General features: G+C 41.6%; 1 protein-coding gene across 2 annotated transcripts in view; it reads right to left on the bottom strand.

The window, feature by feature from the left end:
• LOC124553883 (speckle-type POZ protein-like) overlaps positions 1-17253 on the bottom strand; it is a 146578-nt gene that overhangs the window by 68662 nt on the left and 60663 nt on the right. Inside the window, exon 3 of one of the 2 annotated variants that reach the window (XM_047127886.1) lies at positions 12179-12292. The exons of the other annotated variant lie outside the window; for it this stretch is intronic. Within the exon in view, the coding sequence (XP_046983842.1) occupies positions 12179-12292 (114 nt within the window). The remainder of the gene's footprint in view (positions 1-12178; positions 12293-17253) is intronic. 2 annotated transcript variants of the gene reach the window in all.

Below are 17253 nucleotides of genomic sequence, written 5' to 3'. Positions count from 1 at the left end.
TTAGTGTAGCTATTGTTTATTGCTAGCGCGTAATTGTAGAGAAAATCTCCTTTGTAGTTGCAGTCTTTCATTGTTGTACAGTAAAACAGTTTTGGCATGCATGTAGATTTGCACCAAGTATTTCGCAGCTGCAATTAACTAGATATTATTTTCAGTGCTATTTTAATGTGTTCTCTTATTTTTGATCTTCAAATTGTGCTTTTCTTTGTTATCGTGTGAAATACTGTGACAATAATGGCGTGTGAAAAACGTAACACTAGGCTCCAAACTAAACTGAGAAATAATAGTGATGACGAGCGTAGCTTATCAGCGCCGCCGAGTAATGAATTTACTGATGTTCAAAGTAGAAATTTGGTAACTGTGCACAGGGAAATGGAGCGGGCGTCAAACAATGGCGTGGACAGTGAAACAATTAGTGAAGAGGGCAGCATTATCGATCGATCGGTCGGCAATAGCTCGCCTCAGGAAGCCGAAATGACACGACACGATCTCGCAAATACTGTAGATTCAGGTTTTGGATCCTCACCGTTTTCTCAAATAAGTCAAGACACATTTTCTGCTTGTCAAAATGTGAATGTTTCCGGTGTAAATTCACTGCCGAAAAGCACTGAGGAACATGTTTCAGACACCAATGCATTGTTATTACAATTAATACAACAAATGGGACAAACACAGCAAAAGCTTCAAAAGTTAGACACAATGGAACAAAATCAGAGACAAATACAGCAAAAGTTAGACACAGTGGAACAAAATCTTCAAAAGTTAGACACAATGGAACAACACCAGAGACAAACACAGCAACAGTTAGACGCAATGGAACAAAATCTTCACACCACGCTTGAACAAACACGTGAAGATTTAACTACTGAGTTACATAACATTGAATCGAAATGTCAAAAAGTCTGTAATGACGTAAAAACACAAATTTGTGAGCATTTTCAACCTATTTTTTCGCGGCATGAAAATGCATTACAGAATCACGAAGCAGCCATAAAAGAACTGCAAGCCATTGTTCATGAAAATCATGAGACCTTGTGGGCTAAAATTGACTCAGTTGCATCTACCGATTCGGTTACGCAACTTGCAATAACTCAGGAAAACTTAAAGGACACAGTAGATACGATTTCAACACAAATGGACACTCTGAAACTTGGTTCAGAAAAACACACTGAGGAAATGTGTTCACTATCGGAGAAAGTAGCCGAATTTTCGGATCAGGTCACTAACTTATCTACAAAGGTAGATGATGATCTGAATGACACAAGACCTGTAGCCTTCACTGACACTGAAGAGTGCGAACAAATTAGGAAATTCAAACAAAATCAGAATCAGATTAATACGCAACACCAAAGAGAAATCCGGGAAGTACAAGATCAGCTGACACAGTTAATACAAGAATTACGTATTTCAGAGAACACTCGCGCTCCAACACGGGAAGAGGGACTTAGAAACACGGAAAAGCTGCAAAATAATAACACAGGACATTTCGGAAGTAATGAAAGAAATTGGGAATGTGCACCGAATTTTGAGATGGAACGGCCGACACGACCTAACAATGACCGATATGCGACTCGCCGACATGATGATTTTGACTATAAGCTGTTCATTACTACACGTAAATTCAAAACATTTAAGAATTCTGGGAACGACATTCATCCACAAGCATGGCTCCATCAATTCTCTCATTGTTTTCCTCCCAACTGGTCATTAGAGCACAGATTAGAATTTATGTGTGGCTACTTAGAGAATGAACCAGCTGTAAGAATGCGGTCGGTCATTCACGATTGCCACAGTGAAGGAGAATTTTACCATGCCTTCCTCTCAGCATATTGGTCTCAAGCCACACAAGACCGGGTAAAACATGGTATCATAATGATGAAACATTTCGAACAATCTGAATTCTCCAGTCTTGTGAAATATTTTGAAGACATGTTGCACAAGAATCAGTACCTGTCAAACCCATACAGCCCCTCAGAACTCATCCGCATTTGCTTAATCAAATTACCTGAACATTTACGACATATTATTTTGGCAGGACGTTGCAAAGACGACATTGAAGCTTTTCAGGGACTGTTACAAGAATTGGAAATTGACACTGACAATCGCGGAATGCGGAAAGAGGAACACAACAATTACAGGTCACATCCGTCGCAATTCCGCGATGAAAGAAGTAATAACTGGACACGACAAGGCTATTCTCACAACACATATCGTGACCAAAACAGACACCACCCGTATGACAAGCGTTGGCAGAGTAGTAATAATTACAGGGAAAGATCACCTCTCCGCAGTAATGACTATCACAGAGACAATCAGAGAAACAGACAATATGGGAACCAAAATAATTATTATCAAGGGAGACAGAATAACTTCAGACGCAACGGTCCAGCGCGCAGTTACGATTCAGGGAGAAATTCTCCACCATGTGACCGACAAGAAAGAAACTATGGAATCTACCGACATGACGACAGACGATATGATCGCAACGACAGACCTGAATTGCATCAGAACTGGCGGGATTCAAACAGAGCAGGGCCTTCTCGTCACGGTGAATTTGTAGAAGTTAGACCTCCTAATCCCAGTAACGACGCGCGCCAACAAAGAAACAGACAATGACTCACACCGCAGGCAGCCGCGTGCGCCGGCTGGCTCAGAGAAAAATAACATCGACGCTAACCTTGAGCAAAATTCCAGTATTCTTTACCGACGTATACCGCCTGACAATTGCATTCAAGTTCAAACTCTGAGTACTATGAAGAGTAAAGGTTTACACCACATTTCACATGTAAAACCGTTTATTGAAAGATAATCTGCTTTTTAACTTAGTCTTTGTCATAAATTTTTCGCTTCACATTACTAATATGCTTTGTCAGATTTAGAATCTGTTAACATGTAACAATGTTTGAAGTGAAATATCCAGTCAAGAACCAAGAGAACTTATTTAAACAGAAATGACGAATGCAGTGTTATAGTGAACAGACGTCACAGTGTTATTGTGTGTGTACATTCTTGCTTGTTAGTTGCACGATTACGTAACGACTGGTACTGCTAATGAGATTTTAATGCAACTTTTGGTTTACTTGAAAATACATTCTGGGTTTAAAGTACTTTCTGTGAGATACCAGAGGACACAGTGGTTAGTTTATGTGACAGCTACACGATGTTATCACGACGCTACTAATGAGTGACAATTCACAATGTTGCTTTTGCAGTGTATCTGTTTTATATCTGCACAGTTTTCTGAATTCTTCTAGGAAGAAAAACATGTTTTAGTAGTAACTTTTGTGGTATAGCAACAATGAGACAGCCTTTTTCGTGGCACAACATTACGTTACTGTATAGTACTTTCTTCATCACGCCAATAAGCATCATAACTACGACATCTATACGCAAAGCATTTCACTTTTGTTTATCATGTGGTAAGTACATTGACTTCTGCAGAACTTAGCTTTCGGAGGACGATAACTACAACACTTCCACAGAGATTATGTTGCGACAAGATGCACAGTTTAGCGCTACAGTACACGCATTTGAGTGATTAATCTTATACTTAAAACACTTATTTTTAAAGATTTTTGAATTACAAAGAAAGTTTTCAGTGATACATTTCATTTCATTGCTGTAATTTGTAACACCTGGGAGTATAATTACATTAATCCTCAGGGGGGTACACGCCTACTTTGTGTACCATGTGTTTGGCAAGCACAAGGAACCCTAGCTAATATGGTATTTGCTTATACAACTTTACACATCGGTACCATATTTCTCTAACACACAAATTACACAGCTATCTGATCATTTAACTGAGAGAGACAAACATTTATTTTTACTATATCAGTGACACATGTTTACGCAATTACACAGTTGGATAACTTCACACTTATGAAACTGTATTTTGTCTGTACTTTGTAAACTGTTCATATTTTTTCGGAATCACTGTGATACTATGAGAGCTTTGAATGATATATTGGGTATGAGATCATGATTTTTAAAGTACGTTTGAGGTAGATGACACTATTTAAATGAGCAGAGAATTCTTTTTAGGCTTAGAAATTATTGGAGGAAGCTACGACGATTTTGAGATTTGACTGAGGTGTTATGATATTATTACGACGACGATGTGTATTATGTTGTTGAGGAATGTTTATTATGCTACGTATTTCTTATGATGAAATACTGAAGAAGTGTCGACGAATAAGGTAAGGAATAATGAGTAGTGTTTAGGGACTCTGATTTGTGGAAAAGGTTGTTGGAAACCAAGAATCGTACTTTAAGAGTTATGAAATGTGTGTGTATATTCGTGAATGTATTACAATGCAGACGAAAATTTTTTTGGACACTGTTATATCAATAGCATTTTGTTTCTACAGATTTGCAACGCTAATTCTTGACCTGTGAAATATTTCTATGTGAGACGGTAGCAGAAACTGCTGTCGTAAATATTTCCGTACGAAAGTTAAGTGACCACCTGCACGTAATGCGTCGCGGGCACCCAGCTGTGTCAGACGCCTGGAGAACAAGCCATTAGTGTGAGTGCCTCGTCAGAAGCACAGGTAGAAAAAAAAAAAGGAAAGGGAAGGCCATTGTCCGCGCTACTGACATCTCCTTGTTGAAAGCATACTGTGGAGCTCGTAATTTATGATATTTTACTGAAATGCCTAATGAAACGATGAGAAACATTTCACAGCTATTGTCTTGCTAGTTAAGAAAAATGCCATATGGCTTGCTTTATGTATTTATTTACACATTTTGTTTAATATCAAGTTTCTAGCTGCACTGCAGCATTGGTTTAAATAAAATTTAATATATGTACTAATATAGTTATTTTATGCCTACAGATCCAGTCAATAAGAAATTTATGATCTACTTACAAGAAAACAAGGGCACATAAATAGACATTTCCCTTCACAGGAATTGCATAAATAATTTCTTTACGATTTGGCAACTTATCTGCTAGTGTAAGTTCTCGTGATGCATCACTCTAGTGTTAAGATGTGACATAGGTTTTAGACATGGCCATTTTAGTGTAATATTTTTTCTGCTTGAGCTATGTCATGTCTAGGTATAAGTTGCTGCTGTTTGCCAGGCGTAGTGCTACTGAATTTTAATTTGTGTTACTCTGCTAAGCCAGGTTTAATGCTGCTTGCTTTGCAAATTTGAATTTTTTTCGTCATTGATGTTTGTGTTAATTGTTTTGTGCTGCTGCATTGCCTCGTCCCTTAGTTTAGCATCTGAGCTCAGTAGATTTAAGTTAGCTTAAGAGGGGGTAGACTATAGAAGAGAATGAGTTGCGATGAATTGGAAGAAATGCATTGAGAATCTATACGAAAAACGTACAGAAAGCAGGTATAGGTAGGATTTTCTAGGAAATAAATGATGAGGTAAGATAATGGAAAATAAAAATGAGGTAAGAAATGTGTGAACATATAAATACAGAAAGCATGCTTAGATCGAATTTTTTTGGTGGAAACAAAGGATGAAATAAGAGGAAAGATATATGAAGTTTTGGGTTGGACTGCAGTACCAAATGTTACACTGAAAACGAACCCTGTCCTTTCCTATTGGTGTTATCCCACTATATGTTTGTGTACCCTTGTGTATTTGTTTTCTTCCTGTCTCTGTGCAGTTTCATAGAATTTTTTTCTTCTTTTAATATTAAGCTACATTCACTATGATGAGGAATACTGTTATCCTCAAATATAATTGGCATTAATAATATGTTATTTACCTTATAAATATGCTTACACATTATTTATTCTGTTTAATGCTCATGTGTAAAGTTGATGTTTCAAAAGTTATTGTGATCTTTTATGTATGTACTCATGTCATAATTCCACTGATGTATATGTTAGTTCGATTCTTTTGTAAAGCCTGTACTACAAATGTTATCTGTATTATTATGTTCTTTAATGATGTATTTTGTACCTTTGTAATTGTATTCTTATGTTATAAAATTGTAATTGTCACCAGTTCATGATATTATTAACTTGTAAGTTACATTTCACTGCACACGTTTCTGTTGGTCATAGTATATGGACAATATGTGAGAAGTAGGGACTGTCAGTGTTTGCAAGTGTATTAATAATTCAGCAAGGGACTGGATAACAGCATTGCTGGTTCTAAGGACAATTCCAGAAACTTTGTAAGTGCACAAGTGGTGGTTTATGGACTTGCTACATTATCCGCAAGACTCTTCAGTGGTGATTGTGCACCTGCACAGTCACAACAGATGGCTGCTGGCCATCTCTTCAAGGACTACAGTGGGTCTACATCTTTGATGATCCATCAATACCATTATTTCTACAAGGACTGCAGTGGGTCTGCACCTCTGGTGGCCCACCAGTATCGTAATCTCTACCAGGACTACGGTGGGTCTGCTCTGTGATGACCTACCTCCAATGTTCTTCAAAACGTCGAATGACTCTGCTGTGGGTTTGCTATATTGTGGCCCATTACCTGTCAGCATGTCAAGAGTCAGCACTGTCTTTCCGTTGGAAGGACAACACTGCTTCTTCAAGACTCCATGGAAATCCACTACTTCCGTGTGCATTTTCTTTTACTGCTCAGACTTTGAGAAAAACACTGAAATTTTACAGTGATGAACAATCTGGACTGTCTTTATGGACTGTGACAAAAATTTTAGCTTTTGACCAGCATTGTATAAATAAGTGTGTGCATTTGATATCTTTGTTATTGTAATTATGAAAAATTTTTTCAAATCGTTATTGGCCACTGCCCAAAAAAAAATTTGTAAAATTTTTGTGGGGAGCATGGGGGCTATGTAAGTAGGCTGTTTATGTTATCTTTATGTAAGTAGGCTGTTGAGGTTCTTATGTAAGTAGGCTGTTTAGGATTTCTTATTGGTAACGCCACCTCTGTATGAAAATCACTGGCTGTGCTGTGTGCAGTCTGTGGCTGCTTTGCATTGTTGTAATACTCGCCATTGTAGTGTTAGGCAGCTGGCTGTGAACAGCGCGTAGCGTTGCGCAGTTGGAGGTGAGCCGCCAGCAGTGGTGGATGTGGGGAGAGAGATGGCGGAGTTTTGTAATTTTTCATGAACTGATATATAAATATATGATGATATCAAGGTAAATACATTGTTTGTTCTCTATTAATATCTTTCATTTGCTAACTATCCCTATCAGTAGTTAGTGCCTTCAGTAGTTTGAATCTTTTATTTAGCTGGCAGTAGTGGCGCTTGCTGTATTGCAGTAGCTTGAGCAGCGAAGATTTTTGTGAGGTAAGTGATTTGTGAAAGGTATAGTTTAATGTTTGTCAGGGCCATTCTTTAGTAGGAAATTTTGAAAGTCAGATTGCGTTGCGCTAAAAATATTGTGTGTCAGGTTAAGGACAGTCTTATATAAATTGTTCAAAGGGGACGTTACAATGTCATGCTTACATTGAGGCTGATGACCTTCAGTTTCGGCACATTTTGTAAGATACAGTACAAATGTTACTTTCACTGTGTCAATGATGGTATTTGCAGTGAACCTATGTAAATGAAAAAGTGCACAGTAATGTGATTTTATTCTTATTATGTACTTACGATGGCTTCTGCAATCCCATGTTCCGTATGTCGGATTGTTCAGTGGAGCATCCTCTGTGTCCTGTTAAAAGCTTTTGCACACCGTTACAGAATATGACAGCATACTCATGAAATCGAAAGGTACAGTCCCAAGATCAGTATTTGGTGCCGAGTGATGCACAGCTGCGTCACTGGTCCATTCTTTCTGACCGAGTCTTCCGTAAACTGAGGTGTTTGCCTGGACATGTCACAAGTGTTTTCTGTGCCACAATTGTAACAACTGCAACCTGTTGCCATATTCCAGCACGATGGGGTACCAATCCAATGGTCCCTGGATGTGTGTCAATTTCTAGATGTAAAAGTTTGAGGATAGTTGGCTAGGACGATATGGTCCAATTCGCTGGCTGCCACGATCCCCTGACCTTGCGCCACTAGACTTCTTCGTGTGGGGTTTCATAAGGCACACGGTGTACCGAACCAAGGTTAGACACTGACAGGACTCGAAAGCACACACTCACAATGAGTTTGAACTTGTCACCTTGGAGGTCTTGTACACTGATGTGCATGGATGAGGAAACGAAAGTTTATGTTATTCCATGTTGAAAAACATCTGTTAATATCTGAATTGTGTATTTAAACTGGAGACCTAGATACGACGTAGAGGCTTCATGCCGCTGTAGCCCTCAGTGGTTCACAACCCCACAACAGGCAACAGCAGTCCACCCACACCACCACCGCCCACACCGAACCCAGGGTCATGGTGCGGTTCAGCCCCCAGTGGACGCCCCCCCCCCCCCCCCCCCCAATGAACGTCTCACACCAGGCAAGTGTAATCCCAATGTTTGCATGGCGGAGTAATTATGGTGTATGCGTACGTGTAGACAGTGTTTGGGCAATAATCGCTAACATAGTGTAACTGAGGCGGAATAAGGGGAACCAGCCCGCAATCACTGAGGCAGATTGAAAACCGCCCTAAAACCCATTCACAGGCTGACCGGCACACCGGACCTCGACACTAATCCACCGGGCGGATCCGTGCCGGGGACCGGCACGCTTTCCCACTCGGGAAGCAGCGTGTTAGACCGCGTGGCTAGCCAGGCGGCCAATATCTACTACAGTCTTGGAAGTATTAAAATCTTAAGTTGTAGAGATAATTTATGGACACCTCTTATTTTGTTTCCTGCTAGTATCTGTGGCTTAGGCTGACAGACTGTTTAGCACATTGGGAAGGACAAAAGACTCACAGTGACGAAATATAGCTTATCAGATTGATAGGTGTCATGTATAATTTTGGTATATGACTTTTTGGTATCTGAATCAATTGTGAGCGAGCAGCGATATTCTAAGCTGTATCGCAGAAGTTAAGCTAACATCTTTGAACTGTATGAGGGCACAGTGGCAGCAGACAATGTTCAGCTTTGGTAGCGAGTGAAGCCGAAGTACAACTGTCTTAGAGTTAAGCTGATAATTGTAAGTGGTGTTAATGAGGAAGCTATGGTGATATTATCATCCAAATTAAAATTTAGCTTTTGTTCAATCAACATGACTATGAAACTGATTTGAGAAGGAAGAAATCTAATGGAATGTCAGGTAAATACAATAATGATATTTTTTACTAGCGCTGCGCCATCGAACGAACTTGGTTATTGTACTGAAAGCTACTAGATTTCAGGGATATGAAAGTGTATTGCTTGGATGTTGAGAAGTTCATTAAATTTAAAATCTGGCTTGAGCACTTGTTCTCCGTGCAAAAAACAACAGTGTTGCCATTTATGTGCATGTTTCATTTTCTTGCCAACCTTTCTCTTACAAATATTTTTTAACGGGTAAAAATGTAAACGCCGTGTGGCTAGGGCCACCCGCCGGGTGAAAGTCTTCCGAATTGACACCACTTCAGCGACTTGCGTGTCGATGGGGATGAACGGATAATGATAAGGACAACACAACACCCAGGCCTTGGGCGGAGAAAATCACCGACCCAGCCGGGAATCGAACCCGGGCCGTTAGGTACGACAATCCGTCGCGCTGACCACTCTGCTACCAGGTGAAGACTTAACGGATGATCCATCCAAGTATGTTCGATTTGCAATTAACAGAACTCATTGCACCTCTCGAGTGTCCCTGTGTAGATACAGTAATTTGCAGCTTTAGGATAGAGGCGCCCAAGACAGCAGTACTGCAACGAGTTATCCAGATTTGCGCAGATTCGAGGTAAGGTGGAAAAATTTTGATTGTGTTATTCACTCAGGGCCAACTTACGTTATTCAGATACAGTTTTCGTGATCAAATTTTGCAAAGCCAATGACTATGTTTCATGTCTAAGTTCATTATTCACGCAGTTTATACTGTTCAAAATTCCTGCAATCAGATTGCTAACTTTTACGGTACGAAAGCCTTCCCTTTTCATTACGACAACTAATTACTATTACAGCGCAGCTTTGCCTTCACTTTGCGACAGTTTATTTACTATCACAGCTCAGGCTTACAATTGGGAACAGAGTACTTCAGTCACATTTTTTATTTGTTTAGATAACTTTCAAGATTTAGGTGTACGAGGGGTGTTTGAAAAGTCCGTGCAAAGTCCGAGAGATGGCACCACTCGCGCGTATCGAGGTCATGTTTAGTTAGTAGCATCTTTGGAGAGAACGCACACCAAGTTTCAGCCATATTGGTCTATCTCTTTGTGTTTGGCTTTCGTGTGAATCAAGGAAGTCGAGTGATCGTCAAAGGGACGAAAAGAATTTTATGTGGTGATCAAAGATTACTTTATGAAAGGAAAAACTCCTCAGGAGACTAAAGAGAAGTTTGATAAACATTGCGGTGACTCTGCGCCTTCCACGAGAACAGTTTATAAGTGGTTTCAAAATTTTCGGAGTGGCCATATGAGCACAAGTGATGCTGAACGTTCTGAATTCCCTGTGGAGGTTACGACTCCAGAAATAATTCATAAAATCCATGATAACGGTGATGGATGACAGAAGAGTTAGCGTGCGTGAGATTGCTAGTGCTGTGGGCATCTCAAATGAACGGGTACATAAACATTTGGACACGAAAAGGCTATCTGCGAGATGTGTTCCGCGATTGCTCACGCTTGACCAAAAACGGATTCGTGTGAAGTGTTGCAAGGATGGTTTGCAGCTGTTCAGGAAGAATCTGCAGGATTTTAAGTGGCGTTTCGTAACTGTGGGTGAAACATGGGTTCCTTTCTATACTCCTGAGACCGAACAACAGTCTAAACAATGGATTACCAAGGGAGGATCTGCACCAAAAAAGGCGAAGACCATTCCTTCTGCTCGAAAGGGTATGGCGACTGTCTTTTGGGATTCACAAGGGATAATCGACTATCTGGAAAAGGGTAAAAATATTACAAGCGCATATTATTCATCGTTATTGGACCGTTTGAAAACCGAGCTGGAAGAAATACGCCGGCAATTAGACCGCAAAGAAGTCCTTTACTATCACGACGATGCACCAGCACACACCTCAGCAGTTGTGGTCCCAAAATTATTGGTAATAGGATTCCACCTCGTTCCACATCCCCCTATTCTCAAGGCTTCGCTCCCTCGGCCTACCGTTGTTTTAGTTAGCAGATGATCCAACACCGTGTTACTAGAGGTGGCCGAAATGCGCGCGTTTTAGCTCACGCAGGCTGGCGTGAGGAGGGAAGAACTATACTGACGTGAGGTCTGGAACATGAAAAGGAATGAGAATTCGGAAAGCGGACGTAGCTAGTTGGATACTTAACCTTAATCCATTTATGATGAACGTCGCTCTTGACGGCACGTGATTCACAATATTATCTGTTCAGAAGACATAGTAACTGAATATTGCGCCTTGCTAGGTCGTAGCAAATGACGTAGCTGAAGGCTATGCTAAACTGTCGTCTCTGCAAATGAGAGCGTATGTAGACAGTGAACCATCACTAGCAAAGTCGGCTGTACAACTGGGGCGAGTGCTAGGGAGTCTCTCTAGACCTGCCGTGTGGCGGCGCTCGGTCTGCAATCACCGATAGTGGCGACACGCGGGTCCGACGTATACTAACGGACTGCGGACGATTTAAAGGCTACCACCTAGCAAGTGTGGTGTCTGGCGGTGACACCACAACTATTTGTTCCCGAATTTCAAGAAATGGATGATGGGACAAAGATTTTATTCAAACGAGGAGATGATTTCAGCAACTAATAGCTATTTTGAAGACTTGGATAACTCTTATTATTCGGAAGGGATCACAAAATTAGAACAGCGATGGACGAAGTGTATAAGTCTAAAAAGAGACTATGTCGAAAACACACACCATAACCTTTCTGGCCGAAGGAATGGTCTTCGCCTTTTTTTGGTGCAGATTTTCCCTTGGTAACCCATTGTTTAGATTGTTCTTTGGTCTCAGGAGTATAGTAACGTATCCATGTTTCATCCACAGTGACGGAACGACGCTTAAAGTCCTGCGGATTCTTCCTGAAGAGCTGCAAACCATCCCTGTAACATGTAAGTAGGTTTTATTTTTGCATGGACTTTTGAAATGCCTCTCGTAGTTGGCTTTGGATAGTCTGCCTTCCTGAGATAATGTGTGTGTGTGTGTATGTGTGTGTGTGTGTAATGTTACATTTCTCATGCAGATGCTTGGCATGCCTGGTGCCTGGTGCATCTACTCACCAGCCGGGCAGCCTCCTTTACCACAGAGTCCCTCGCCGCCGACGCCTCCTGGCGGTTTTCGTTGACGTACAGGGCGGCGAGGACGGCTTCGCTCTTCTGCGGGATTTCCTTGCACTGCAAACACACACGTACCTGTATCATCAACACAGTTTTATACAGTAACCCATGAATCTACATCTACATTTATACTCCGCAAGCCACCCAACGGTGTGTGGCGGAGGGCACTTTACGTGCCACTGTCGTTACCTCCCTTTCCTGTTCCAGTCGCGTATGGTTCGCGGGAAGAACGACTGCCGGAAAGCCTCCGTGCGCGCTCTAATCTCTCTAATTTTACATTCGTGATCTCCTCAGGAGGTATAAGTAGGGGGAAGCAATATATTCGATACCTCATCCAGAAACGCACCCTCTCGAAACCTGGACAGCAAGCTACACCGCGATGCAGAGCGCCTCTCATGCAGAGTCTGCCACTTGAGTTTGTTAAACATCTCCGCAACGCTATCACGGTTACCAAATAACCCAGTGACGAAACGCGCCGCTCTTCTTTTGATCCTCTCTATCTCCTCTGTCAACCCGACCTGGTACGGATCCCACACTGATGAGCAATACTCAAGTATAGGTCGAACGAGTGTTTTGTAAGCCACCTCCTTTGTAGATGGACTGCATTTTCTAAGGACTCTCCCAATGAATCTCAACCTGGCACCCATCTTACCAACTATTAATTTTATATGATCATTCCACTTCAAATCGTTCCGCACGCGTACTCCCAGATATTTTACAGAAGTAACTGCTACCAGTTTTTGTTCCGCTATCATATAATCATACAATAAAGGATCCTTCTTTCTATGTATTCGCAATACATTACATTTGTCTATGTTAAGGGACAGTTGACACTCCCTGCACCAAGTGCCTATCCGCTGCAGATCTTCCTGCATTTCGCTGCAATTTTCTAATGCTGCAACTTCTCTGTATACTACAGCATCATCCGTGAAAAGTAGCAGGGAACTTCCGACACTATCCACTAGGTCATTTATATATATTGTGAAAAGCAATGGTCCCATAACACTCCCCTGTGGCACGCCAGAGGTTACTTTAACGTCTGTAGACGTCTCTCCATTGAGAACAACATGCTGTGTTCTGTTTGCTAAAAACTCTTCAATCCAGCCACACAGCTGGTCTGATATTCCGTAGGCTCTTACTTTGTTTATTAGGCGACAGTGTGGAATTGTATCGAAGGCCTTCCGGAAGTCAAAGAAAATGGCATCTACCTGGGAGCCTGTATCTAATATTTTCTGGGTCTCATGAACAAATAAAGCGAACAAATAAAGCTGTTTCCGGAATCCATGTTGATTCCTACAGAGTAGATTCTGGGTTTCCAGAAGCGACATGCGTGCGGTAGCGTTCTCGCTTCCCACGCCTGGGTTCCCGGGTTCGATTCCCGGCGGGGTCGGGGATTTTCTCTGCCTCGTGATGACTGGGTGTTGTGTGATGTCCTTAGGTTGGTTAGTTTTTTTGAAGCGACATGATACGCGAGCAAAAACATCTAAAATTCTACAACAGATCGACGTCAGATATAGGTCTATAGTTTTGCACATCTGCTCGACGACCCTTCTTGAAGACTGGGACTACCTGTGCTCTTTTCCAATCATTTGGAACTCTCCGTTCCTCTGGAGACTTGCGGTACACGGCTGTTAGAAGGGGGGCAAGTTCTTTCGCATACTCTGCGTAGAATCGGATTGGTATCCCGTCAGGGCCAGTGGATTTTCCTCTGTTGAGTGATTTCAGTTGCTTGTCTATGTAGATTCCTTCAAAAATAAATAAATAAATAATGCAATATCTCTTCGGACACACATGCTTATCTGAAGGAACAGCGACTACAGGCATTATGAAATACAAGGAATGTATTTGCAGTGGCGAATAAGGACAACCGTCGTCTGTATAACTGAATGACAACAGTGAAAATTTGTGCCGGACTGAGACTCGAACCCGGATTGCTCGCTTATAGTGAGTGATCGCCTTACCATTTCTCTTTGCTTTCCTTTCTTTTCTTTCAAACATTCTTTTCTTGGGCCTCCCATATCGCCTCATAGCCCAGCCATTCTATCCCCTCGTGTGTCTTAATCGACTAGCTTCTTAGTTTTAATTCCTATCGTTGCTACGCATACACTATGTGATCAGAAGTATCCTAGCTGAAAATAACTTACAAGTTCGTGGCGCCCTCCATCGGTAATGCAGGAATCAATATGGTGTTGGCCCACCCTTACCCTTGATGACAGCTTACACTGTCGCAGGCATACGTTCAGTGAGGTGCTGGAAGATTTCTTGGGGAATGGCAGCCCGTTCTTCACGGAGGAGAGGTATCGATGTCGGTCGGTGACGCCTGCCACGAAGTTGGTGTTCCAAAACATCCCAAAGTTGTTCTATAGGATTCAGGTCAGGACTCTGTACAGGCCGCCCGTTACAGCGATGTTATTGTCGTGTAACCACTCCGCCACAGGCCGTGCATTACGAACAGGTGCTCGATCGTGATGAATGATGCATTAAAAAAAAAAAAAAAAAAAAAAAAAAAAGCTCAAATGTGTGTGAAATCTTATGGGACTTAACTGCTAAGGTCATCAGTCCCTAAGCTTACACACTACTTAACCTAAATTATCCTAAGGACAAACACACAGTCATGCCCGAGGGAGGACTCGAACCTCCGCCGGGACCAGCCGCACAGTCCATGACTACAGCGCCTTAGACCGCTCGGCTAATCCTGCGCGGCAATGATGCAATCGTCATCCTCGAATTGCTCTTCAACAGTGACAAGCAAGAAGGTGCTGAAAACATCAATGTAGGCCTGTGCTGTGGTACTGCCACGCAAAACACCAAATGGTGCAAGCCCCATCCATGAAAAACACGACCATACCATAACACCACCGCCTACAATTTTACTGTCGGCACTACACACTCTGGCAGATGACGTTCACCGGGCATTCGCCATACCCACGCCCTGCCATCGGATCGACACATTGTGTACCGTGATTCGCCACTCCACACAACGTTTCCCACTGTTTAATCGTCCAATATTTACGCTCCTTACACCAAGCGAGTCGTCGTTTGGCAATTACCTGCTTGATGTGTGGCTTGTGAGCAGCCACTCGACCACCAAATCCAAGTTTTCTCACATCCCGCCTAACTGTCATAGTAGTTACAGTGGATCCTGATGCAGTTTGGAATTCCTGTGTGATGGTCTGGATAGATGTCTGCCTATTACCAATTACGATCTGCTTCTAATGCAGATGCCGGCAGTCTGTCAGCCAACAGACGATGTTGGCCTGTACGCTTTTGTGCTGTACGTGTCCCTCCACGTTTCCACTTCACTATCACATCGGAAACAGTGGACCTAGGGATGTTTAGCAGTGTGGAAATCTAACGGACAGACGTATGACACAAGTGACAGCGAATCACATGACCACGTTCGAGGTCCGTGAGTCCGGCCCCCCATTCTGCTCTCTCACGATGTCTAATGACTACTGAGGTCGCTGATATGGAGCACCTGGCAGTAGGTGCCAGTACAATGCACCTAATACGAAAAAGTATGGTTTTTGGGTGGGTGTTCGGATACTTTTGATCATTAGTGTATCATTGCTTATAGTAGAGTAGTTCCGTCATTTTTATTTGTTTTTCAATGTACCGACGGCTTCACAGTTTCTCTTCTTGGTGTCTGTCCACAACCTTTTCACGACGGCGGTGTTCAGCACTTCATCTGTTTATGCTTCATAAGTTAGGCTCGTCATAATTCTGAAAGCACCAGCTGCCAGGACAGGACAGAGCCTATTTTTTTAAAAAAATTATTTATTTAGTATTTCTGTGTCCTTTTGTAGTGATGTATCCACCGTTCTCGACATTTCTGCAGAATAAATCTGTTTCTCCTCAGAAAACAAATATACAGAAAAAACTAAATAAACACTTCACCTTCTTCTGGCGGACGTCTTTAATGGAGGGTGCAGGAGAAAAATAAATGAAGGCCCCTTCTCGCCCTTAAAATACAAAAAAACGTAAAAGTGTAGTTAAAACATAAGTATGAAATACTTGTTATGTGGGAAACTGATAAGGACATAATTCGATTCTGATTTCATTTCTTGCTTTAAAATCTTCTGAATTCCTTGATTCAGATATAATGTTTTTATCTTAGAGTTACTTCTACGAATCTGGCGTAGTTTTTCCTATAAGTTCTTCTTTTTGAAACTAGATGCGGTTCGAATGCAAATCCATTAGGCTATCCGAGCACACTTCACAGCCAAATCCAAAATCCCGTATGTCGACAGCAGTGTGTACAGGGTGATTATAATTAATCTTCCAAACAGCAGTAGAAGCAACACCACTGGTCAGAATGACGTCAAATTGCAATCCAATATTATTGGAGAAGGGGGAAAACGTATGGCATAAGGAAAAAAAAATTGCGTGAAAATTGATCAGTAGACCAACAGGTAGCCTTATGGTCAGGCGACTGTCCCTGCCTCAAACGGAAATATGGGTTCGAGTCGCAGTCCAGCACGAATTTTCATTCTCATCCCATTATACAGAGCTAATGGTTGTCTGTAGCTTCAATTGCGAATACATTCTTTTTTTTTTGTAAATGGGAGACCACCTATTTTCATCACCTCCAGAAGCTGTCAAATCCTTCATAGACAATTTTTTCAAGACAATAACACCAGAGTGGGAAAACGTTTCCACAATTTCTCTAAACGAACGCAACGTTCTATAATTTTTAAAGGTGAATATTTTTAAAAACAGTGCACTTACGTGGACGATTAAAACTGTATGTGAGGCCAGGACCAATCCTGGACATTTTCTTTGCTCTCGGCATTTTGTCTGGGTGGATGTCATTCATCGCTGAATCCTATACTCAGTTTTTTTTTCTTTTTTACGAGGATGAGTCAAATGAAAACCTTAAACATTTCTTTTAAATATTATTTATTGTACAGGAGTGGTACAAAGCTGTATCACTTTTCAACATAATCTCCACACTCAATGCAAGTCCTCCAACACTTACAAAGTGCATAAATTCCTTTAGGAAAATTCTTTCGGTAGTC

Source organism: Schistocerca americana, chromosome 11 (genome assembly GCF_021461395.2).
Source record: "Schistocerca americana isolate TAMUIC-IGC-003095 chromosome 11, iqSchAmer2.1, whole genome shotgun sequence".
Classification (NCBI taxonomy): Eukaryota; Metazoa; Arthropoda; class Insecta; order Orthoptera; family Acrididae; genus Schistocerca; species Schistocerca americana.
The sequence above is the reverse complement of the archived record's forward strand: the minus strand, read 5'-3'. Positions and strand labels throughout refer to the sequence as shown.